This window comes from Rousettus aegyptiacus, unplaced genomic scaffold (genome assembly GCF_014176215.1).
Source record: "Rousettus aegyptiacus isolate mRouAeg1 unplaced genomic scaffold, mRouAeg1.p scaffold_m13_p_10, whole genome shotgun sequence".
NCBI lineage: Eukaryota > Metazoa > Chordata > Mammalia > Chiroptera > Pteropodidae > Rousettus > Rousettus aegyptiacus.
In genome coordinates this window covers 41,258,064-41,282,316 of record NW_023416285.1, presented here as the reverse complement: position 1 = coordinate 41,282,316, position 24,253 = coordinate 41,258,064, and the positions used below count along the sequence as shown (strand labels likewise).

General features: G+C 38.2%; 1 protein-coding gene across 4 annotated transcripts in view; it reads left to right on the top strand.

The window, feature by feature from the left end:
- The window catches only part of AFF1 (AF4/FMR2 family member 1), a 166,496-nt gene that overhangs the window by 1,081 nt on the left and 141,162 nt on the right, over positions 1 to 24,253 (top strand). For 3 of the 4 annotated variants that reach the window (XM_016161023.2, XM_016161022.2, XM_036227730.1), the window contains exon 2: positions 10,779 to 10,852. In XM_016161023.2, the coding sequence (XP_016016509.2) occupies positions 10,815 to 10,852 (38 nt within the window). In that variant the 5' untranslated portion in view covers positions 10,779 to 10,814. Of the gene's footprint in view, positions 1 to 10,778; positions 10,853 to 13,904; positions 21,308 to 24,253 lie in introns of those variants that run through there. The other variant, XM_016161025.2, reaches the window with a different exon arrangement.

Below are 24,253 nucleotides of genomic sequence, written 5' to 3'. Positions count from 1 at the left end.
AGGGCATTGCAGACAGTATTTGTGTTGTATTTTAAGGGTGGGATGGGGTGATTTTGACCCCGTTGGTGTACATTGGAGGCGGGGGATATGATATATCATTGAGGAATAAGGCAGATTTTAAAACCTTCAAGGCGAAACCGTAAATTAAGGCGAAGAACCAGTGTTCCCCGAGACGGTGGCAAAGTGAGAAGAGCTCAATAATTGAGGCGCAGAAACGTCAGGCGAGGGAGCGGCCTGAGAGGTGTGGAGATTTGGTTTATGCAAGATTATTTCAGAGCTAGGTCCTGCAGAGCTCGTAGTAGATAGGCAGCGGTGGGATACCTCTCCTAGACCCACGGGGTGTCAGACTCCAGGTGGGAATAGAAGGCACGAAAAAGAAAAAGACCTTTGGACCCAGGAGTCTAGTTCTGCTGAGAGGCATAAGAATACCTAGGCATGGCCCTATTTCAATGTTTACTTCCTCTGTCTAATGTATTTCCTTAGCTTGCCTTTCATCTTTAGTGAAAAGGATTCCTTGAGTGGATATTCTGGAAATAAATTCACAAGAGAATTGAAAATCCTGGATGGCTTGTGTGCCTTGATTTAAAGGTGGTGTCTCTTGCCAGTGTTGGAAAATTATATATATATATATATATATATATATATATATATATATTTTTTTTTTTTTTAAGATAAATATGCAGAGAAGGAATGAAGAAAACTAATGACCCAAGAGAATGAAGGAAGGGAGACTAGAAGAGAAAGCAAGAGAATAGATAACACTTAAAACTAGATAAACCAATTTGAATTCAACTAACTTAGGAGAGAAGGAATCAAGGATTGGATTTGGGACAGGCTTAGTCACTTTAAGACAAAGATGTTGAAGAGTGACACACAAGATTTTGAAAAAAAAAAGTTTCGATATTGGAGACTACCCCCTTTTATTTTTCTAAATATAACTTACAGGAATGATGAGACTGGGGATGAAGTACTTGCAGGTATATTGTATATTACTTTGAACTTTTCGCTTACCACTTTCAAGAAGAAAATGAACTGTTACATATCAGAGTTAATATGTCTTATTCATTTACTGTAGCAGTTGAATTTCTGTAATGTCTTTGGCATTTGTCATTTGCTTAGAAACTCTTCAACTTTATAAAAATATAATTTCAAAAAATTATAATATGTTAAATTAGAATTCAGAAGTCATCTAGAGACAGAAAATTTATGGCAAGAATAAAGCCCAGGTGATTTTAAACATTGCTTTTTCTCCTACCAGATGCAGAATATGCTTGCATTTTTTGCCACCAGAAGTCACTGTTTCACTGGGGTTATAAAACAGTAAATAGACTACATTAAACTAGCTGTCTCATTTTCTGTCTGCTTTATCTGAATTTCGTAGGGGGTTGGTTGTACTGAAAGTTACTTTTTTAAATTGACTGAGATACTTGCTTAATTAGGGTTTGGATTAAATTTGGAAAAACGCTGTTCAATTATGATACCTATACATGAGTTGTAATCACTATAACCATGTGATAGTTCAGTTGAAGTTATATTGTCTTGGGAGTTAAAAAGATGGGCAAAAAAAATAAAAGCTTAGAAAAGGCAAACTTGTTTTCAGTATTTTTAATGAAGAAGAGTTTCATGCTCAATTCTAATTTGTGCTTTCATCAAACAAATTTGCATAATCCTTTCTGAAGTTAGTGGACAGTTCCAAATCTTAAGACAGATTTATGCTTTCACTTTTTAAAAGGTAGAGCTAATTTTCTTATAAATATTTGATTATAAGCCATGCACAGGGGACGGCATGCCCTGCTGATGTCTCTTAAGGTACAGCAAGCAGCATAGCTAGGATATTCTCCCTATTGTTAGAGCTCTACACTGAAAACTGTCCTTTAGCTTGAATTTATTTGCTATCTTAGCTATGTCTGTTGAAGCTAGAAGCCCAAAGTCCCCCTGTTTCAAGATGCTAGACCGTTAACTAATTTTTCAGGTGATTGAGAAAGAATTTTGGAGAGAGTACAAATAAAGGAACTGCATTTACCACAAATATACAAAGTTTCGTAATATTTCCCTCATTAAATTATAAATTCAACAATGGTTTCTCTTTCTAAATGATATTTAATAGGCAGTAGTTTTCTAGCACTTGCTCTCTTTTGTACACAGTTGTAGTTTATTTAATATTTGTTGAATCTCGGATTTTATTAAAATAGATTATATAAACTCTGTAATCCATTCATTAAAATTCTACCACGGTGCAGAAATAAATGTGAAATATGTAGTTCTTTGCAGGTACACTTCCTTCATTCCTGATTGTTTATATGTGCACAGCAGTTTGTTGTAGACTTGAAACCATGAGACCCTAAGGCATTTATGGTAGCTAATAGCAGTTTCTGTCTTCTGCCTTAGGACAGAACTCCTTCACTAATGTTCTCCAGGGGAAGAAAATCAGCTGATTTTCTTAAATTATCTGGCCCATTTTAAACATGACTAAGGATTTCTTGTTAGAGTGACTTTTTCCTATGAAAAGACTGAGATTATTGTGACAAATAGAGCCCAGAGGAATCAATTACATCATTAATACCTCATTAATTTCTCATACCTCATAAGTATCGAGCATCTTCTGTGTGTGACACAATACTCTGAGCATTCGAGAAACTGTGAGAACACCATGATCAAGAAAGAGAAAGCCCACGCAGGTGGAGTTTACATTCGTGTAGCACAAAAGCTGTTTACCAATGGTTTTACATGATATATCATTTAAGCCTAATTGTAACTCTAAAGTTGGAGTTCATTTTCCATTTTAAAATCAGGAAATTGAGTTGAAGAAGTGACTTGACTCTGACTCAAAGCCTGGTGCCCTTTCTACTATGGTACACTGTGTTGGCTGTGTCGATATGTGGTTTCCTGTTTTTCAAGAATTACAGCTTAACTCTAAAATATAAATAGTATTTCTCCTTGGCTAAGTAATTCTTTCTGATCATTATGGGAATGGAAAAGCAGGTATTTTCATTTAGTATTCTGGACAGATATTTGTGACTCCAAAGGAAAATATTATGCAGGCCTATTAAACAGATATGTGGTATTTATTTGCACCACATGAAGATCCTTACCTTCCTAAAAATTAAATGCAAGGAATAATGAACCATCTCCCATAGTGCTTGAAATCTGTTAGTCAAGTTAGAAATTCAGCTCAACAGTCCTGTATAAATCGAGATATACCCTTACCATTTCTTTCAATCATGTAGATTTGGTAAATATATGCAGTGTTGAAGTGATTCTCAAACTTATAGTAAGCATCAGAATCTCCTGAAAGACTTTTTAAAACACAGATGTGTCTCTCTACTTGTTCCCTACCTCCCTCAAGTTTCTGATTCTATAGGCCTGGAGTAATGCCCAAGAATTAACATGTTCACAGGCGATGTTGATGTTGCTAGTTCTGGAACTACACTTTTGAGAACCACTTCAGTGTAACAGAGAATTTAAAAGCGTGGTTTCAAGCCCAGATAGTTTGCGCTTGAATCTTGGATATACCTCCTACTATCTGTCAGGCCTTAGGCAAATTACTTAACTTCTTATTACAAACTGTGAAGGCTCTGAGAATTTACCCTACTTTCAGGCTAACAAAGTTAACCTGCCACAGTTTCATGGACTCCTGGGAATGACTTACTATAATAGCTGTAGCTAAAGTATCAACACTTTTTTACACTGGTTCCCTAAGCCCTAGTTTCCAAAGGGAGATATGAAGAGAGTCAGGTGACAGCTGAAAATACAGTGGCTTGCATTATAGGGGGAATCCTGAGTTTAAGGAGTCCCAGTCTTTTATAGTGGGCAATAAGCATGCTTGCCCTTTGCTCCAGAGGGACTCGTTATCTTGATGATACTGAACAGTATATATGCTGCCCTTTGCTCCAGAAGGAGACACTCTCTATTTTCCAAGGCTGTTCTCTATGCAAGTATTCTTAAAGATTGTATGGAATAACTGCATTTGGTGCCTCTGCTTGTACAATGTGCAGAAATGCCATAGACCCATGAAGAATGGCTCCCAACACTTTACCATTCCCTTATAAAATGGGGTTAACAATATAGTAGTATCTCCCTTATTGGGTAGTTCAGTAGATTAAAGGTACTAAGATTTAGCAAGTACTTGGACCAGAGCATAAGTGCTACAGAAATATTTCTTATTATTATTCCTGAAGGAAAAAAAATTTAATGGTGTTGCCTTATAAGTTGAAATAATTGATTTACTGAGTATCTCCAAGAAACTTCTTATTTAATGGGTCTAAATTCTAAAATGAGGATAATGCATCATATGATATTTTACCAGCCCATGGGGAACAAGGTAGAAACATTTACTAGTAATATACACGTGCTCTCCTATGTTTCTCTACCTCCTTATGGTTACAGAATTATGTGACTAATTCTGTCCAGTGGGCTATCTGTGGGAGTAATGTGCATTTCTGGACCGAGGCACTTAAGTGGCTCTTATGAAACCTTCCAACTTTCGTGTTACAGTCAACCCTGAAGCCTCATTTTGAGATAGTAGAACTTCCAACAGCTTGGGTTTCTCATTGGGGAGAAAAGCTCCTTACCTTCCTCCCTACCCCAGCACACCAATATGCAATGGGCATAAAGAAGGAGCATGAAATAATTCATTCTTCTGGCAAGCCATTGAGGATTGCGGGTTAATTTGCTACTGTAGCATAACCTAGACTATCTTCCCCATCTTCCAGTGCCGTGCCTGTAATACCTGCCTACTCTGAGAAGGTTCACAATTATTTCAAAATATAGACTCCAGAGATATATACAGAAAGCTACACATGGAGCTTGCATTTCGTTGAGGAAATATAAACAAGTAACAATTGTCTATTTATTTTTGTGTAAGTTAATTTCAGATAACAGTAAGTACAATAAAAAGATGTGGGACCAACACTGTTATTTTACTACCCAATGCCCATTCCTATTTTGTTGTTGTTGTTGTTGCTGTTGCTAAGAGAAACTTAATTATGTGTGAGATTACATTGTACCCAGCCTCAGGTGATAAATCATGTTCGTTTGCAGCCAGTGATGACAATTTATATTCTGGTTTGTCTGCCTTCCCTGCAGCTTGAGGCCAGGTGACTTAGTTCTGGTTATTTGACAGTCAAGGTTCTGGAGAACGATTTTCCTTTTCTGACAAAAGGAGGCACAGTCACACCGCCCTCCTCTCATCTTCTTCCTGCCTGGAATGCAGATAAGATGTTGGGTTATGGAAGAAACCATTTTGTACCATAAGATGACAAGCATAAAGACAACATGCTAAATATGGCAGAGCAGAAAGCGACAGTTCCTGATGGCCTCATTGAAGAGCTAAAACTATACCAGTAGCAATCAACTTCTAGACGGGTCCACAACCCCTGGGCTGTGGACCATACTGGTCTGTGGCCTGTTAGGAACGGGGCCACAGAGCAGGAGGTGAGCAGCAGGCAAGCAAGCAAAGCTTCATCTGTATTTGCAGTCACTCCCTAGCTCTAGCATTACCACCTCAGCTCCACCTCAGATGATTATGGGAGCACAAGTCCCTGGTGCCAAAAAGGTTGGGGACCACTGCTATAGGAAAAATATAAACCTCTTAATTAAGCAATTGCTACTTGCAGCAAGATACATTCCTAACCCATATAGATTATAAAGGAATAGAGAGGGGTGGTTGGAGGGCGTGGTTGAGGGTACAACAGTGCTATGTTAGCTATTGGAATCAGGGAAGGCCTCTTTGAGACTGTATCATTGACCTGAGACCCTAACGATAAGAGGGAGCCAACAAGATGCAGGGTAGTGCCAGAGCCCCCTGGAAGAAAAGATTTGAAGTAGAGAAGAGGTAGTTGGGGAAACTGTGTTCCATATGGGTTGCTAAGTTTTTGGGCTCCACATGGCATTGGAGAGCTGGAGGAACTGTAGGTGATCTAGTTAGTTTGGGGCCCCTGGAAGAGTATGATCTACTTGGGGTAGAGTTCTGGAGAATTCGGATGAAAACAGAATGTATGACACATGACTCAGCACTGACGCATTGCCTGTTACCAAGAGACTGTTATTCCTGGAGGTTATGTGTGGGGGAGGCGAAGGGAAGTAAATCTGACCAGGGATGACTGACAAGTCCAGGCATCCTCTAGACTCCAGACTGAGTTATTTACCTCATAGTCTCCTTTGGAAACTAGGTCATGGTCATGGGGCTTTGAGACCTGCTTAGCTTTGTTTCTCCAATTGAAAAGCTTCTCTAATGCTTTTCCTGAGCGTGTGCTTTGGCAGAAAAATAACCAGAACAACTACTACCATTTCTTGAATGCTTACCATGAGCTGGGCATTATGCTAAAAATGTCCCAAACATTTTATCTAACCTTATGACAACCCTATGAAGCCCCATATTGCTGATGAGAAAGCTGAGACCTCAGAGAACAGTGATTTTCTTGAGATCTTATAGCTAGTAGTTTGCAAAGCAGGCCTTTTAACCAGCACGTCTTAGAGACTCCTCAGAGGTGGGTTCCCTTGAATGTGCTAGCTTTTGGAAGCACTTAATGACCAGAACAGAATATTTGAAAATATCTTGAATCATATTTTAAATTTCTCTTTCATTTTTTCCCCTCATAATTATATAGGAATATGGTGTAAGTGTATAAACACCCCCCTCCCCCCCAATTTTTTTTTACTTGAATTGTTTTACCTGCAGTTTTGGAAAGAAAAGCCATTTGATATGCATGATAGTTTTATTTCTAAATAAATCTACATTGCAGGAGACCGGAAGGACTATAGAAGGGTCACTTAAGTAGACCTGGCAGGGTACATTCATTCCTAAAGGAAACAGTCTGTTTCACTGACATGGAATTTAGTGTAGACAGTGCTGACTGAGATAATGAGAGCTGCCATGTATTGAATGCCTATGATGTGTCAGTGTGCTAGGCATTTTAGCTAGGTTATATGAGTTGCTTTTCCAGGTAATTCTGTAAAATAGGCTATTTTCCATTTTACAGAGTGGGGCACTGAGGCTGTTATGGCTTAATTTGCCCAAAGTGATCACCTGTCTCACTTGAACCTTTTCTCTTTCTGCTGTACAGCACTACTCCATTTTTAAATAGAGCCAAGTTGATATCTTTCATGCTATATTATTATTATTATTATTATTATTTATGCTTACAGCACCTGGTCTTCCTAGGTGATCTCCCATCCAAGGACTAATCAGGCCTGACCCTGCTTAGTTTCTGAGATCAGACATCGGACTTGTTCAGGGTGGCATGGCCATAGACCGCGGCTCCACTGAGACACAAACCCAGGACCTTCTGCATGTAAGCAGACATGCTAACTGCTATACTGTGGAACCACGTCCTCTTTCATGCTATTTTTAAAAGAGAAGATTTTAAACTGCTCCCTCCTTTTATTATTCCATTTTGTCATTATAATCTAGTAAAAATTATATAAAAATGTGTGAAAACTTCCGGAAGACATTCTGATTTATAAGCCAGTACACTTTTCTCCCAGTTCCCATATTTGGAGAAAAAAATGTTTACACGGGTATTAAAGGATTCCACAGTATTAAAAAAAAAAAAGAGGTGAAAGTGCCCTTATTTTCAGAGAAGCTACTGTGAACAGTTTGCATGCATGCATGTGCATACATGTGTTATGCATAACTGTGAAAACAAAGCATTTTCTTTTTCATTTCATTTTTTTCTTCCCTTTTTGTTCGGAAACATTTTTTTTTTTTTTTAAGTGGCTCACATTGTGTGTTTTGTTCAACATCTTGTTGGGATAAACCTATTCTTTGGATGTTACATTGCATCTTGTGATGTATCCTAACTGATTTAGCATTTCTGTGTTGATATGTATTAGATTGTTACCAGTTTTCTTATTATAAATAGTATTTTATTGCACATTTATAGATAGTGTGGCTATATAGTTAAGAAAAATTCTTTGAAGGAGAAATGCTAAACTGAAGCATATGCTAATTTCCTTTCTTTTTTTAAAAAAATTATTTTTTTATGATGACATTGGTTAACGAAATCCAGTAAGTTTCAGCTGTATACTTTAACAGTAAGGCATGTATATATATTTACACTGTGTGTTCACCTTCCATAGTTAGATTTCTTTCTGTCACCATGTATTTGACCCACCTTTTCCCTGTCTACCTTCCCACTCCCCCCACTCCCAACCCATATCCAATTTCCTTTCTTAGCAGAGGTTTAGGATAATAGTTTCCTGACCACAGCAGGCCTCCATTCTAACCTGACCTTATATCTGAGTTGCATGGCTACTCCATAGAGCTATGCAAATCATACATCAGTACCTAAACAGCCTTTCATAGGTCTTGCTGTGAGACATAACTGAAATAGTCAATAATCTTGTGATGCAGCCTCCTTGCCTCTGCCTCTATGGAAAAGATTGTGCCTCCCAGCAAAGTTGTGAGTTGCACAGACAAGTCCCTGGCTGTGCCCAGGCGCCAGATCCCCAGAAAATGTGTCTCTCACTTTATATCCTACCCACCACCCAAGAAGCCAGTGATGACACCCAGGGGTTTGTCTGACTCCTTCAGTCAATCTTGGCTTTATCAGTCTCTAGGACCATTTTTTTTTTAATAGACTCTTTTGAGCACAATTGGGTTCACAGAAAAATTGAGCTAAAGGCGGAGATTTCCCATAGATCTGCCTGCCCTCACACATGCACAATTTCTCCCCGGTTAAAGAGGTGCATTTGTTACAATTGAGAAACCTACATCTACACACAATTACCATCAGAGTTCTAAGACTATTTTCCACTATAGAGCTGCATGGCTCGCTCCTAACTTCCTTTAAAGTCTTTGCTCCAATATTACATTCTCTGACCACTGTATATAAAATGCAGCACCTTACCTCATTTCTTCTTTGGCATGCTATACTTTCTCTTTGTTTTAATCTATAGCCTTTTAATATTTATCATTTGTATACCATATTTTGTTTTTGTTTACCTTCCATCATTTATAAATTTAGTGATGGCAAGAGTCTGTTTTCTTCACTCTCTTATTTTTAGTACTTGCCTTAGACTAGATGCTCAGTAAATATTAGCAAATGAGCTCAGGGAGCTCAGGACCACTCTCTCAGGTTGGCATCCCTCAATAGCCCAGCCTGCCTCCTCCTGCACTGCCCTCTTTCTCTCCACCAAGTGGCCCTAGGGGTGAGCACTGCTAGGCTACAGGCAGGTGCGGCATATCCCTGGGAGGGTCATGTGAAGCACCATCATCACAGACTCTTCAGAAGCTTTAACAACACTTGGAAAATTAATGCCAAAATGAATGCCTAGTGTTTTATTGATCACTTACTGTATGCCAGCCCTGCATGTCAAGGAAAAATGAGAAGCAGCAAAAGGTGGGATGGGGAAGAAAGGGTTAGAAGGGAGAGATAAAATTATAGGGTTGGGGGAGGAAAAGAGGGAGGAAGAAGGATAGAGGAGGATACGGGGAGAAGGAGAAACAGAAGTGTCTTTGAGAGAGGAAAAGTGAGAGAGTTAAGAAAGTGCTTGTGGTGGGATTTGCGTTGGAGAATTTAGAAAACTTGCTTAAGGCCACCGTATCTGGTTGGAGGAGTATCCAGCTCCAAAGCATGTTGACCCTGAAGAGCTCAACTAGTGTGAATTTAACTAGAATATTTGCAGTATCCATGTTGCATTCTTTGGGGGGGGGGCAGGGAGGATGAGTGACATATGATAGTTACTCATATGGAAACATTGTAATCATCAAGTCAGCAATTTTCATTTCATGGAGGGTGAGATTCAAGACCTTATCAGGAATCAGAGTAAAACTGAAGGACTAATTCAGTGTTTCAACCTTAGCCAAAAGTGTAACAGTCTCTTAAACATATCACCTGCTAAAATTGTTATAAATTTAATATAGAGTTTCCATTTGTATCAAATGGTTTGTTAAATCTGTACTAAGATAATTTAGTAACATGCCCTTTGCCTTAAGGATGTTTGAAAAAATAGAAACTATTTAAAGCACTTTAGGATAACTGCAGTAAATTTACAGACACATACAAGAAAGGGAAAAGGAAACAGCTGTTGATAGTGTTAAACCAGAGAGAGAGAGAGAGATTGTTTCTAGAGACACACAAGATGGTACTAGAGCCTTCTGCTCAGGTTGGATAACAACTTAAAAAAATCCAATACTATTATGAGAGAATGCTCAAGGATTGCATTGGGAATTAAGTACCTTTTACGAGTAGAAATAAAATCTTAAGACTGGCTCTTTCTGGGGCCCACTTTTTTTATTTTATTAAGCGTTGAATTATTATGTAAAGGTCAACATTGATTTCCTTTCTCTTGCATACTCTTTTACCTTTCTTTTGATTCTAGTGAGGATGCTGACACAACTTGTTTTCTTGGGCAAATTAAAGCTGAGTTTTAGTTTTCTATCTTTAAATGGGATATCAATCAGTATATGGGTATCACTATCTACCTTGCAAGTTTATTGTGATGTTTACATGAAATGTCATTTTTAAAAGGACTTAACACAATGCTTGGCACATAGTAGACCCTGGGGAAATGTTATTTCCTTTCTTCTCATGATAAACTTGTGCACTTTTTTTCCTTGCTGAAGAGGCTTTGAGTAGCAGCCTCAAAATTAAAAGTGCAGTTGGCCTTTGATATATGCTAGCCAGTTTGTTCATGCAGCTTGGAAGCTGGTGAAGAACTATTCTCTAATTCAAATGAGAACTTTGAATTCCTTCTCCAGTATGATTTCTTACAGGTTAGGCATGCCTATGATTTTATTTATGGCCTGATATTCACAGGCTATTTATTTTTTTCAGATGAATACATTTATCACTTTCCACTGACTGGCAGCAATGGCGTTTACTGAAAGAGTCAAGAGCAGTGGCAACAGGTATGAATTTATCCATAATTCAAAGATGATGATGTTTAATTTTATAATTTATTTCTCAAAGAATAATTTGGTCCTTTTCATTTTTGCAACTTATGAACTCAGATGCATGAAAGTGTGAAAATTTTGGTTTTCTCTACATAAAGTCAAACCCGTTAGACTGACTACATATTTTCTTTGAATCTGGTACTTTGCGTATCAACTCATTTCTTTAACTTGTAGATATTACATTAGGCCAGCATCCTAATTCAGTGTTCAAGACACTGGTCCATATTGCATCAAATTAGGAAAATGTGCACATATTCAGCATGTGCTGAAACAAATATGATGAAATCCACCTTATCCTGAGAACTTTGGAGGAAGGCATTCTGTTATTGTTACATTTTCTGACTTTCACATCTTTCCCTCCAACTTTGCACATATAGTAAACTGCCTTCTTGCATATATTACATGAGCATTGTTGGTGGATGCATATTCACATTCTGATGCAGTTATTAAGCATAACTCATTTGATAGCCAGAAAGAATTCTTACTATCACATCAGTTTTATTCTATTAGATTCAAAAACATATTAAAGTATGAGACTCAAACTTACTCAGCTAATATTTATTGAGTAGTAGATGATGGTGCCTCTCCATCCTGAATGTTTTCCTACTTTATTCCCCTTTCTGTTCAAGAAACTCATTCTTTATTCCAGGTGGTTCTGGTACTCTTGTTAAACATGGTACGCTCTCCTCCCCAACAGAGGAAGGCATGTGACCCAGGCTGCAACAGTCCACATTCTGCTAGAGCCTGGGGGAAAACTTGTCATCTGTCTTTAGACTTGTTCCTAATGTGGTTACACATAAGTTTTGAATTTTTATGTAGTCAAATGTCTTGTCCTTTATGCATTCTGGTTTTGATTGTGCTTAGAAAGGTCTTTCCTACTCCGAGATGGTAAAAATAGTGTCATGTGTTCTCTGCAGCGCTTGAATGGTTTCATTTTTTTTTCTTGCATTTAAATCAGAATTTGTAAGCTGGTGGCCTATGGGATAGATCTGGCCAACAGATGGGCTTTGTTCGGACTCACTGTGTTCTAAAAGGATATATCTGCCAAACTTTTTTATAAGTATCTAGACTTCCATCTTTTCTTGAAAAATTTAATGTTAAACCACATCAGACTTGCATTAACATATAGAACACTCAGAATTCAATAGCTACTGCTCCTTTAGACGAGGCAGAGCTGTCTAATTCAGAACTTCCCAAGTGGTACGACTTAATACTTCTCAGGTGTGCTGATATGTTGATTCCCCTGAGCCTGCAGGTCAACCAGAACTCCAGAATTCCCACCTGATTTGTTCCTGCAGACATTTGCTTTGTTAGCTTGCCTCACAGACTTGGTGTTAAAAAAACCAAAAGGTTGGGAAAGCACAGATGTTTTCTAGTTCACTACAATTCCCACAAAGCTGGATTCACACATTTAGTTAGCTGCTTAGCCCTCTTGTGACCCATTTTAGATCTTTTTGACTTTATAGTATTTTGGTACATCTGTTATTAATTTTAGTGTAAAACATGTGTTGTGAATTCCCATATTAATTAGAAAGTGAAAAAGTTCAGGGGATATTAGGGAGCCTTTTTTTTTTTAAAGCAAAAAGCTAGCCCCTTGTTTAAACATAACTTATTATATCATCTATCTTTTCCCATTGATTTGAGTGCTTTGTCTGAATTCTATCACATTCTTCAATCTATTATTAGACTCTTGTTCCATTGATTGTATCTTTGGGCAATGGTGCCATACTTGTTCACTGTATTTTTATAGGTTCTAATATTCAGGTTGATTCTTTGTCATTACATTCCCACATATACTCTGAAGTCATTAATTATTTTCTAGAAAAGTTATTGTTGGCATTTGATTAGGGTCCCTTTGAATTCATCAATTAGGTAGCATTGAATTCTATACAGTATTAAAACTGGGTCTTCCTACAAAAGAATATAAATATCGGATTGGTGAAAATGAAAGAGGATGAAGAAATTTTAAATTTCAATTATAAGATTTTTGTGGAGGTCGATTTTTCAGAAGTTTCTAGTAGTTGACATTGCATCCAGTATAATTTCTGGTAGAAGGAGCAATTAAATTAGTTAACAGTATTGTCAGTGGCAAGATTAAAAAGATATTTTGTATTCTATTATTTACGTATTTCCTATTGTTGCTAATTAAGTTAGGATGGGTGGCTGCCCTTTGTAATAACATTCTAGGAGTTACCACACTGTTTTATTATAGTACCCAGTACAGGTGAAAAGCTAGGGGGAATCCTAAATGGAGCCCTATTTTTAATATATACCAATAGCTCACTGGTTTGAATGCTTAATCACGACAGGAGTCCAGAACATCAAGTTTATATGGCACTGGTCCAGGACTAGCACATATTTTAAAGGAAACAGATATGTATTGAGTATACGATTCTAATCAAACTAAATAGAAGTCTGAGTGTGAACCCTTACTTTGTTCAGGGCTATCAGAAGTCATAAGCATGGACAGAATATGAATGTAATATGTAAAGACAATATTTTAATTCTTACAAATAATAGGCTTATTCTGTGATTTTTTCCAGATTTATCAGCATCAGACACTACTGAATCTGAGCTCACTTATATTTCCCCCCTACCTTCCTTTCCCTCGCTTTTTGTACTTTCCAAAAATTTTATTGGGAGTATAACAAACTGAAAAGGGCAGACATTATTAGTACAGTTCAATGCATTTTCACAAAGTGAACACGCTTGTGTAACCAATCAAGCGACAACAATACCAGCTCTCCAGAAGCCCCTGCCTGTCCCCTTTCAGCTGCTACCTCCCTCAAAGGCTGCCACTGTTCTGACATCTAACACCATGGATTCGTTTTGCCTGCTTTTGAATTTTATGAAATATAATCATATGCTATTTTATGTTTTATAATCAGTTTCGATGTTTGTTATTTTGTTTTTCTATTTGAATGTTTTTAACATTTAAGTGTCTATAGTAATGTATTCTATATTAATATAGTATATTAGTTATACATTACATAATCAATATTCAATATTTATTTTCTTTTGCCATCAACTTTCCATAGTCTGGTATAATAATAATCTTTATTATTTCTTCCACTTATTCTCGCTCTTCTATCCTCCAATTGTTAGCTCTGCTTTTAGTTTTAAATTGTCCGGGTTGATAGCACACTTTATTTTATAATTATCTGTGCCCTTGCAAGCTTTGTCTTTAAATTAATAATAAAAGTTGACAAACTAATCAGCATGATTTACATGATTGTGAACAGGAAGCAAAATAACGTTTAGGGTTTCATTTATCCTCTATGGGTTCAAAGTCAACCCAAATACCACTTGAAAGAGAAGGTTCATATTGATCAGGACAAACGAACTCATCTTTTGCTGAAAAAGTTGTTCAAATTCATGCTGTATTTTAAATTGCGTGATTTTTGAATGGTGTTTTTATTTTTCCTGGATTGTTAATTTACTCTTCTTTTCCTTGTTGAAAAAGAACCTGCATTTTTGCCTTTTCACTAACATGTTCCCCTTTTTACCGTACTGTCGTACCTATTGCTCGACATCTCATTTTCTTCTTGGAATTAGGAAACAAATTAATTTTTACAAAGTCTGTGCTAAATTATATTCCTCTGAAATTGGGCTCAGGTAAATGAAGCCAGAGAAGAAAGCTGGGATACGTCCTGGGAAATTTTTACTTGATGCTTCAGGAAAAACATGTTAAGATAAAACTAAGAATGAAAGAAATTTTATTTCAGGCTATGTCATATGTCACCAGATTTTGGGGACATGATTTTATTGTTTTGGCCAGTAAGGATGGGTACTTCTTATAAATGTCTTAGATCTGCTAACGTGCTTTAACGTATTTGGAAAATGTGAGGGATTGTATTTTGTGAACCCTGAATCATATGATTGTACAGTAGTGTTGGAAGCTCTCCTTCCCAGGAGAGTCTGAAATAATGTGTAACTCTCCTGATTGAGAAGAGTCCTCAATTAGTGAGGAAGCTACAAGGTGTTAAGCTGATTAGCGCTTATTATATGGACAGATTTTTCTGTGTGTGGGTAAATCAGGGGCCTAACTTCCAAATGCTTATTGGAGAGATTAATGGCTCTCGTTTTCCTGAAACCGTGATTGTCCCTGGCATTGTAAATAATCTACACCTGGATTTGCACACTGGGAAACAGGTTTCCTGTAGTTCCCAAGCAAGTCATTTTAGGTTTGATTTACAAGTGCAGTAATGTTTTTTGTACACAGAATTCATTGTTTCCCTTTATTTTAGAAAATGGTTTCTAAATATTAAGTATGTCATTGTCGTGTGTAGTTTAGGAGGGGTCACTCAGTTTGATAGATTTAGAAGAGTTTGATTTTAGGCTTATTATCACAGACCTCGGGAAATGTTTTTCAGAATTAGTTATTTCCAAACGGTTACATTTCGGGAAATTCAGACTAAACTGTAGAAATGTTGAGTAACTTCACCAGTAAAATTCACTTGACCTATTACTGGATTTGTGGTACAAGAGCTCTAGTGTAGGGCTCTGGAGTTGGACAGCTCGTGTTTAGATCTCTGACACTTTGGTTACTTGGGCAAATGGCTCAAGTTTTAAAGCCTCGTTAAAATGGGGATAAGAAAATAATGCATGTAAAGTGCTTATCATCCTTGACTGGTACATCATAAATCCTCAATAAATTATGAAAGTCCACCACTCTGGTGATGATGGTAGAATGGTGGGTTACAGGGGAGTCTGTAGCTTCCTGAATATAACGCTGAGGGGAAAGGCTTTCTTGAGAGGCAACTCAGGATGGAAAAGATTCCTTTGTGAGCTACTCTAGGAGTAGCATTCATAGGAAAGAGAAGATAGAGGAAACAGACCTTTGAAAGCAAAACACAGAGTATGTTCATTTGCAGGGCATGTGGGTACATTTACAAGTTTTACTGTATTCTACTTCATATTTAATATTGGCTTTGGGGTTGTCCTAAATCACACATAAAGCATAAGACTATTCTATAAGTAGCATAGTCTTAAAACACACACACACACACACACACACACACACACACACACACACTTTTTTAAGGTATAATTTACATGCCATTTTAAGTATAGAATTTAATGATTGTTAGTAAATTTACTGAGTTGTGTAACTATCTCTACAACCTAATATCAGAATTGCACCCCAAATAGATAGACGCAACTGCCTATTTCCCACCCCCAACTTTAGTCAATACTAATCTACTTAATACTTCTGCCTCTTCTGGACAGTTCATATAAATGCAGTCATATAATCTGTGGTTTTTGTAACTGACTTCTTTCACTCAACATAAGATTTTTAAGATTTGCCCATGTTATAACATACATCAATATTTCTTTCCTATTTCTTGCCAAATAATGTTCTATTGTATCGCTATTTCAATGTTTTGTTTACTGTTCACCAGTTGATGGACATTTGGGTTGTATCCACTTTTTGGCTGTTATGAAGAATGTGTTTTCATTTGTTCACATGTTTTCATTTCTTTTAGGTAGATATTGAGGAGTAGAATTGCTTTCTGGTAAGGCAGATTTATGTTTAGAGTAATCTTTAGATTATTCACAAGTCAGTGTGTCCATGGGTCAATTGCAGATTCATTTGTACATGGTTTTTCTGTTTGCTCTCAGCCCTGAACTCTACCAATGCTGAGAGTTGGAAGAGAATGAATTAATATTTATTCAGTGCCTTCAATAAAATGGATACTAGTCCAGGCTGTTGGCATTATGTCATTTTAGGTGACACTTAGATGCATAGTGGTGGATCTGGACAGAAAGCTGAATTGTTTAAGATATCATCTTTTATAGGGGTACTAATTTTATACTATTTTGATTTGGGGAAGAACCTTTTTCTTCTTTTTGGAGAGTTTCAATCATAAGTCTTTCTTCCAAAACTGTAGCAAGCCTCTCTTGGAGTCTGTGGAATGAGGTTAAGAAAAAGAGAATTTCAGTTCCGGTTTCCCCTGTTTTTCAGAAGCTTGGAGGGTGTTACTTCAGAATTTGAGTTTTGTTTTCTGTACTTTGTGATAACCCCATAAGTAGTCAAGTTACATGGTAGTCAGCCTCACAGTACTGGAGGAAGCAAAGGCCTGGAGAAGTTAATAGCTGAATGTAGGAAATCCTGAGGCAACTAGTTTGCTTTGGTTGGGAAAATTTTTAATTATTACACTAAACATTTAACATGAAAGGCTTGTGCAATTTCCTTTCTGCTTTTGACCAACAAGTTCTGATGCCTTCTTCATAACCTGCAATTCAGAGTATCACCATTTTTATTGCTTTAAATTGGTTTTAAAATGGTAGATGTTGGATTGTATATGTTTATATAAATGTTATGTATTACATAAATGTTAACAGGTATCGTTAAGTGAACAGACCATACTGAAATTATTGAAAGCATGAGGTGGCTCAAGACTTCTTGTTAAAAAGAGAGAATCTTAAGGAGGAGAGAGAGAAAGAAAAAGAAATCTCGTGCATTGTAGCAGCAACACAGGATTAATTAATATTGGTTATGATTGGCCATGATAACCTAATTTAGTATAGACTTAATCATAGTTCTTGTCTACTCTCTCCTTTTGTCTTCTTCACTTTAAAAGAATTTTTTTTGTCATAGAAATATGACAAAATATTCTCTCTGCTCCTACTAAAGTATTTATTAATTTTCAAATGCCATTCCCCAGATTTAACGTTTCTCGATATTTTGCCATACCTTCTAAAATCTATTCTTTTTCTCTTTTTTCTTTGCTGAAATGGTTTAAAGCAACCCAAGCATCTAATTTTTCACTTCTGCGTGCTTTATGTACATCTATAAAAAAATATATGGGTATTTCCCTACCTAATTGCACACTGATATCATACCTAATAAAATTAAAATTTTGGATTCTTATGATAACTAGCTTATATCCAAACTGTCCAGATTGTTTTAAAATGTGTATTAAAGTTGTTTATATCCTGACTCAAGCAAATCAAAGTACATACATTGCATTAGGTTTCGTCTTTTGAGTCTTAATCTAGAGTATTTACCCTAATTTTTTGAGGGAGGAGGGGGTGGTTTGTTGACAGGTTGAGGAAGCTGATTTAAATGTATGTCCTACTTTGTGGACTTGTCTTTTTGCTTCCCCTTAAGGTGTTACCTTGTTCTTATATAACAGTGGTTCTCAGCCAAAAATAATTTTACCCTGCTGAAGTGGGAAGACATTTGAGACTGTCTGGAGAGATTTTTAGTTGTTATAGTTCAGTAGGTGGGGGTCAGTGATGCTGCTAAACATCCTACAATGCACAGGATGGCCCCTACCACAAAGAATTTTCTGGCTTCACGTGTCAGTAGTACTGAGGTTGAGAATCCCTGAGGTTCTCTCCCAGGTATTTCCTGTAGAATAGAAATCAGCTCTAAAGCTGGATTAGACTGAAGATAAGCCCATTTGCTAAAAATAGTTTAATAGTCCAAGAGTGCCAGTGTTGTTTTGTGTTTTGATCTGGGTGCTGGTTGCAAGAGTTTGTCCCTTTGTGAAAAGGCATGTATGAGCTGTGCTCTTTTAAAAATGTAGGCTACAGTCTAATTTTTAAAATTTTCTTGAAAAAAAAAATTGTACTACTCGTGCTGTGTACTTTCCTCTTTTTTGACTACCACCTCAGGTTCTTAGGTAGTCAAGAAATCTTTAAATTGTTTCTTTTAAACTTCCTTAATATTTAATTCCATTTAATGTAAAATGAGGGAATGTGGGTCCCTTGTGACCTAATTATTGGGAAAGTTGAGTGTGTGTTATGGCCAACTCCGGATGGTGGTATAGTCCTTGCTCTGGAGAGTTACCCTAAGGCTAAGGGACAGACACCTAAACAAATAAGTAATGTTTGGCCACTTGTGCTTTCTGTGAAAGCTTAAAGGAGAGAAGAAGAAAGTCCTTCTGGATGGGATAGCTTCAAGTGAAAAGGTCACCTTTCACAAGCAGTGGGATTTGGGAAAGAGGCATTTTGGAGAGAAAGAACCAGCGAAGGTCGGGAATGCATTCAGGGCGCGCTGGGAACCTTTGCTGAAAAGTTGTTTTAAAGCCAGCTTCTCTTCCCCGCATCTCCGATAAATCATTGGAAGGAAAGGCAATGAATTTTTTCTGACAGTTGGTTCTTACTGGGGGCCAGGGCTTCGTTTGCAAATGAAAGGATTGCTGTTGAAGCAGTTGAAGTCACAATGCGCCCTGACTCTTTTCACATCAAAGTGTAAAAGAATCTCCAGGGGTGATAAATGGGGGCCCGCAGGACTCATTACTTGTAAACAAAGCTGAGGGATGACCTCGAAATTTTTTTTAATTAAAAGAAAACAGGGTTTCCTAGTGGTGAGCGTGGGGCTGCTCTTCGTTTGAATTTTGACAGTTCACACTGGAGATCTTTGTCAAGGTTATGGAGAGGCAGCCACTGTTACTCCAGGTTTGTCCGGAGTCAAACACCACACCGGATAAATGCTCTCCGCCTAGGGAGGCCCCGTAGGTATCCTTAAGGGCTGAGAACTGAAGTGCACTGGGTTCAGCTGCATTTTTGTTGCAATAAGTGGGAACAGGGCAGAAGTTTTGAGCCCTGTCCCTTTGGGAAGACTGAGGGCTTAGACCCATCTGCTCCTTTTCTCACCCAACATCAAGAGAAAAGCTCCTTATTCCTGTGCAGTGGGAAAGAGGTCAAGTTTTAAAGAAATTCTTAAAACTCTGTGAACAAGCCCAAAGGCTATTTTCAAGTTTACATTTAAAGTTTAAAGTGAGTATCCCTTTTAATTGTATAGTACAGGGTTTTGCATAACGTCAAAACCTTAAACCAAAATGATAGGATTTGAACACTTTGTGTTCACTGTATATGTTGAAAGCAACACTTTTGCCATGCTTGAACGGTTTATGTTTATGTTGAGAGCAACACTAATAATCAGATTTTGTGGAACCAAGACTTGGAAACTGCCCTCTCAATTCAACCCTGCAATTGAAGGTTCCCCTTCAGTTAACTCCCTTCCTTGTGTACCTGGCTCCCCATCAAGCTTATCTTGCTGTTTTTTCACTTGGCTCCTTTGTTGTCCTCAGTCTAAGCCCTAACCAGATTTTAAACAACTGGAGGTCAGTTTCACTTCGTAACCCAAGTGAAACTAGTAAGGCACTGAGCACCCAAGAATTCTAATGTGTTTACTGACTTTCCCAATGTTTGGTAATCACCTTCTGAGTCTATCTTCCAAATAAGTTGTGAGACCGGAGAAATGAGCAGAGGTCACAGTTGGAAGGGAGAGGGTCCCTGGATGATGGGTAGAAAGACACTATCCTTCAGCTACAGTGTTTTCGACTATAGATAGGAGACTATTCAGGGCCTTCCCTTCCCCTTGGCTGCTGGAATGATGAGAATGTGGGAGACACTACTACTTAACATGGCTTGTGTGTCAAGACACCAACAGCCCTTAATATTTAGTGAGCACGGTGGCCAGGTTTTGTGCTAATGAGTATTTGATAGGCGTGATTTTATTTCCACCTCACAGTTCCCTAAGAGGCAAATGAAATAAAAAGAAAAGGAAAGTGAACCGACTCATCAGGGTCAGATATGCACGCTCCCTTTCTTCTGTCACCAGACCCCAAGTCCTTAACTCCATTCCACATTATCTTTGCAGACGGCTGTGGCAGGGAAGTACTTTCTGAGCTCTGGTTTGAAGCTCTGAGACTGGGCCAGAGATTCTCTGAATTGACTGTTCTTTTCTGACATAGTAAAAGATAAAGCTTGTTCCTGGGAACGTGCTTCAGCATGGCTTATGTAGTCAGAGAAACAGGCGTCTCTTCTAATGGAGGAACAAAGCCGATATCTTCACTGGATTGGAGAAGGTGGGGTGGGGACAAGCAAGAATGTGAGAGGGATGGGATGATTAATGATTCGATGACAGGAAAAAGATGAATTAAACTTAAAAATCGAAGGGTGGAGGTGGTGCCCATCCTAAGATAAGTGAGGATCTCCTCGGTTTGCCTTCACCAGAGCGTTTTCAGCCTTGTGGCGAGATGATGTGTGCTTTCTCAGAGAGCACCGTGCTGTGCGTAGAATGTTGCACAGATGTCAGGTGGTGGTCTTGTTAGTAAATCAAGCCGTTAACGGTTGGAAGTTGCAGCAGTTCTCATTTCGGATTATTTTTCAACATCCGGCGAGACCGACTTTCCTTCAGTGAGCATCTGATGACTGAAATATGAAATCATCCTTAAGAAGAGAGGTGTTGATTTTAAAATAGGACAGAGAGCAGAGAATATATTGAACTTGTCTTTAAAAAATATATTTAAAAATATGTGTTACTCAGCTTGTGGACAGAGTTGAGTGAAAAGGCAACATATGGAGCAAGATGGGAGAATTTGGGGATAGCTCTTAATGTCATCGTTACTTTTCCATCTGTCAGCATGTCCTCAACCAGCAGTAGTGACTCAGGTGAGTAGAACAGCTGTTACAGGCCCAGTGAGACTGCAGTTAAATTTTCTCTTGGAGAGGCAGCCCACATCCAAGAGAAAGGGAGTCAGCTTTGAAATCGGTTAGACCCTGGACTTGAATTCTGGCCCCACTAGATTGTGTAATGCTGGGCAATTTTCTTAATCTCTCCAAACTCTACTTCCTTCATCCGAACATAATGAGAATTACACGAGATAACATATTTTTTTTTAAACCAAGCTGAGTACCAGCATTGAGTTGGAATTTAATAAATATTTTCTTCCCTTTCCGTTGACCTGTCTTTGATACTCTTAGTGTTCAGAACCTGGAGAATTTGAACTGTGTGGTGTTTCTAAAGCTTCTAGGACATTTAAAAGTCTGGGCCCTGTTGGGCAGTCTAAGGGCAGTAGCCCTTGTGTGCTCTGAGGCCTGGGCCGTGGTGGGGGTCTGGCAGTGTGCGGACTGCTTAATAAAATGTTCCTGCTGACCGTGTGCTCAGGTGACTATGAGACTGATTTTTATTTCTTACTGTGAAAATTATTAAGAGTTTGGATGGGTGACACTGTATATTCATTTCTTAATAAAATCCTTATTTCCTATTTCCTGTTATATTACATTAAGATATGGATAAATGTGCCTAACTATGTGTAGAGAAAGGAGATATTTAATTCTTTTTACCTTTTTAAGTAAATATGCGGTCATATTTTTCCTTCAGGTTCATTTGATTTTAAATGGAAGGTCTTCTCTGTTCTCATGATAATCCAAGATTCACTCATTCATTCAGCAAAGACTTGTAGAGGAGAGCCTTTATGTCACAAGTGTCTAGAAGGAACTGGGGTAGGAGTAGATTAGTCTCGTAGGAACTCGTACTGGAGTTTGAATTCTAGTTGGGAGACCGAAGTGCTGATTTCAGCTCTTGGGCATTGCCTCCCTGCTATATAAAGAGATTACCACCAAGTGTGTTTTCATGTAGTGCTTTAAACTGTTTTCAAAGAGTTATTCACAGTCTGCTGTTCATTTTAACCTCATAGGGCTCTTATAAATAGGTAGGCTTGAAGAAAAATGGTTTGCCCAAGATCCCAGAGTTAATAATAAAACTGTCCTCTCAACCTGGGATGAGTTTTCTTTCACTTCCCCAGCACCCCTCCCCCCACCTGCAACATACACCCCCACCTCCATCAGCGTATCAAAATCTCACTCATCCGTTAAGGTTCCACTAAAATAACATCTCTTTTAAAACTCTAATCATCCGAAAAATTCATTTGTCTTTCGTACACTCCCATCTTTGCTCCTACCTCTTTGCCAAATCTTAACCAATGCCTCTCTTTTCTAAGTTCACCCTTCAGTACCTGCTCTGCTATAAATGGACTCTCAAGCATTTCTCCTTTGCAGCAAGCAGGGTGTTAAACTTGGTCAGTAGAGGGCACTGGAGGGACGTTGATGGAGCTAGGGAGCTTCTCTTCCTGCTTGTGGTGGTTGCTTTTTCCTATTCCTGCTGTAGTCTGTCAATGCAGGCATGCACTGTGTGGGTGAGTGTGTTTGTGGACATCCAGTGTGGCACCTCAGAGCATGCAGTATCTTGGCAACTTTGCAGCCCTTGCTTGGGTCCAGTGACCACCCTGCCTTGGTTCTGTCAGTGCAGACACTGTCTAGCCCCAGGTCTCATGCCAACAAAGTACCTCGCTCCCTCTGTGCACCTACTATCAGCCTTGGCCTGCCTGTACCCCAGAGGGCTGTTCCCTGCTGCCATAGACCAGGTCTACTGAATTTCTTTGCCACTCAGTGGGTTGTAACCATACCCTCTCCATTGACATCTCAACTCCAGCTTTGGGGTAAAACTCCTCTTCAAAGTTTATCCTTTCTTGAGTACCCTCTCTCAGCTCAGGATGCCCTTTAGAGTTCTCCATATGTCTTTATAGTTAGTCACCTATTATGATTTAATACTTTTTATTTTAAACTGTTCACATTATTTGTGGTTACTATCTCCTGATTAGACCTGAACTAACATGACCTCTAGTGTTACTTCACACATCTGTGTAAATTGCAAACTTCTTTTATACCAGAGGCCTGTTTAATTCTTCAGCATCATCTCTTGCTTTTCAAATACCTAGCGATTACTAAATGATTGAGTTTGCTGCTGTTATAGTTGTTACGGTCACACAGAGATAGAAGATGGATGATGGATGGGTATTTATTTGTCTTTCTTGGAAAAACAACCCGAAGTTCTTGTTATTATTCTATTATTAATGGGTTACCTTAGTGTTTCTCTGAACTCCTGTAACTCTTGAGACAATTACTATTGACCCAACTGTTAAAAACTACATTCTAGGACCTGTATATAAAGTCTTCAGAATTGTATCAACAGTGATTTACTGCTACCTATTTGTCTTCATTGACCTTTTAAAAACAAATTGCTTTTACTTACAGCAAGCCTTTTAGCCAATGGGGCTGAAAAATCACCTGTGTTTCACTTTTCAGACTAATTTGTCAATGTCATCTCACACTGGCTATTTTTTGTCTGTGTTAGTCAGGATGTTAGGTTTGGGTTAATGTTTAGGTTCTACACACATACTTGCTAAGACTTCTCTCACCAGCCCACCAGCAAAAGAGGAGGTGTGAAGAGTATAGCCCGCAGAGAAGTTTTTTTTTTTTTCCTTCATTTGGTGTTCTAAGCCTATATATCTAGGAAAGCAGTATAGCCAGAAAAGCAGGAATATTGCCTGTCTCTTGAAGATAGGTGTTCTATTATGGGTCAAAAGAATATTGATAGTTGGTATCATTATGAGGCTAATGGACATTTTTGAATCCTTAATAGTTGTTTGGTCCAGCAAGTCTGCTGGTTGACCCTTTAAGATGTGCCGATTTCAGCTCATATTTGCATATGCCTTGTCTTCCCCAAGCCTGTCCTCTATCAGTGTTTATCTGTCATTGCCCTGTTCTTTGCAACCT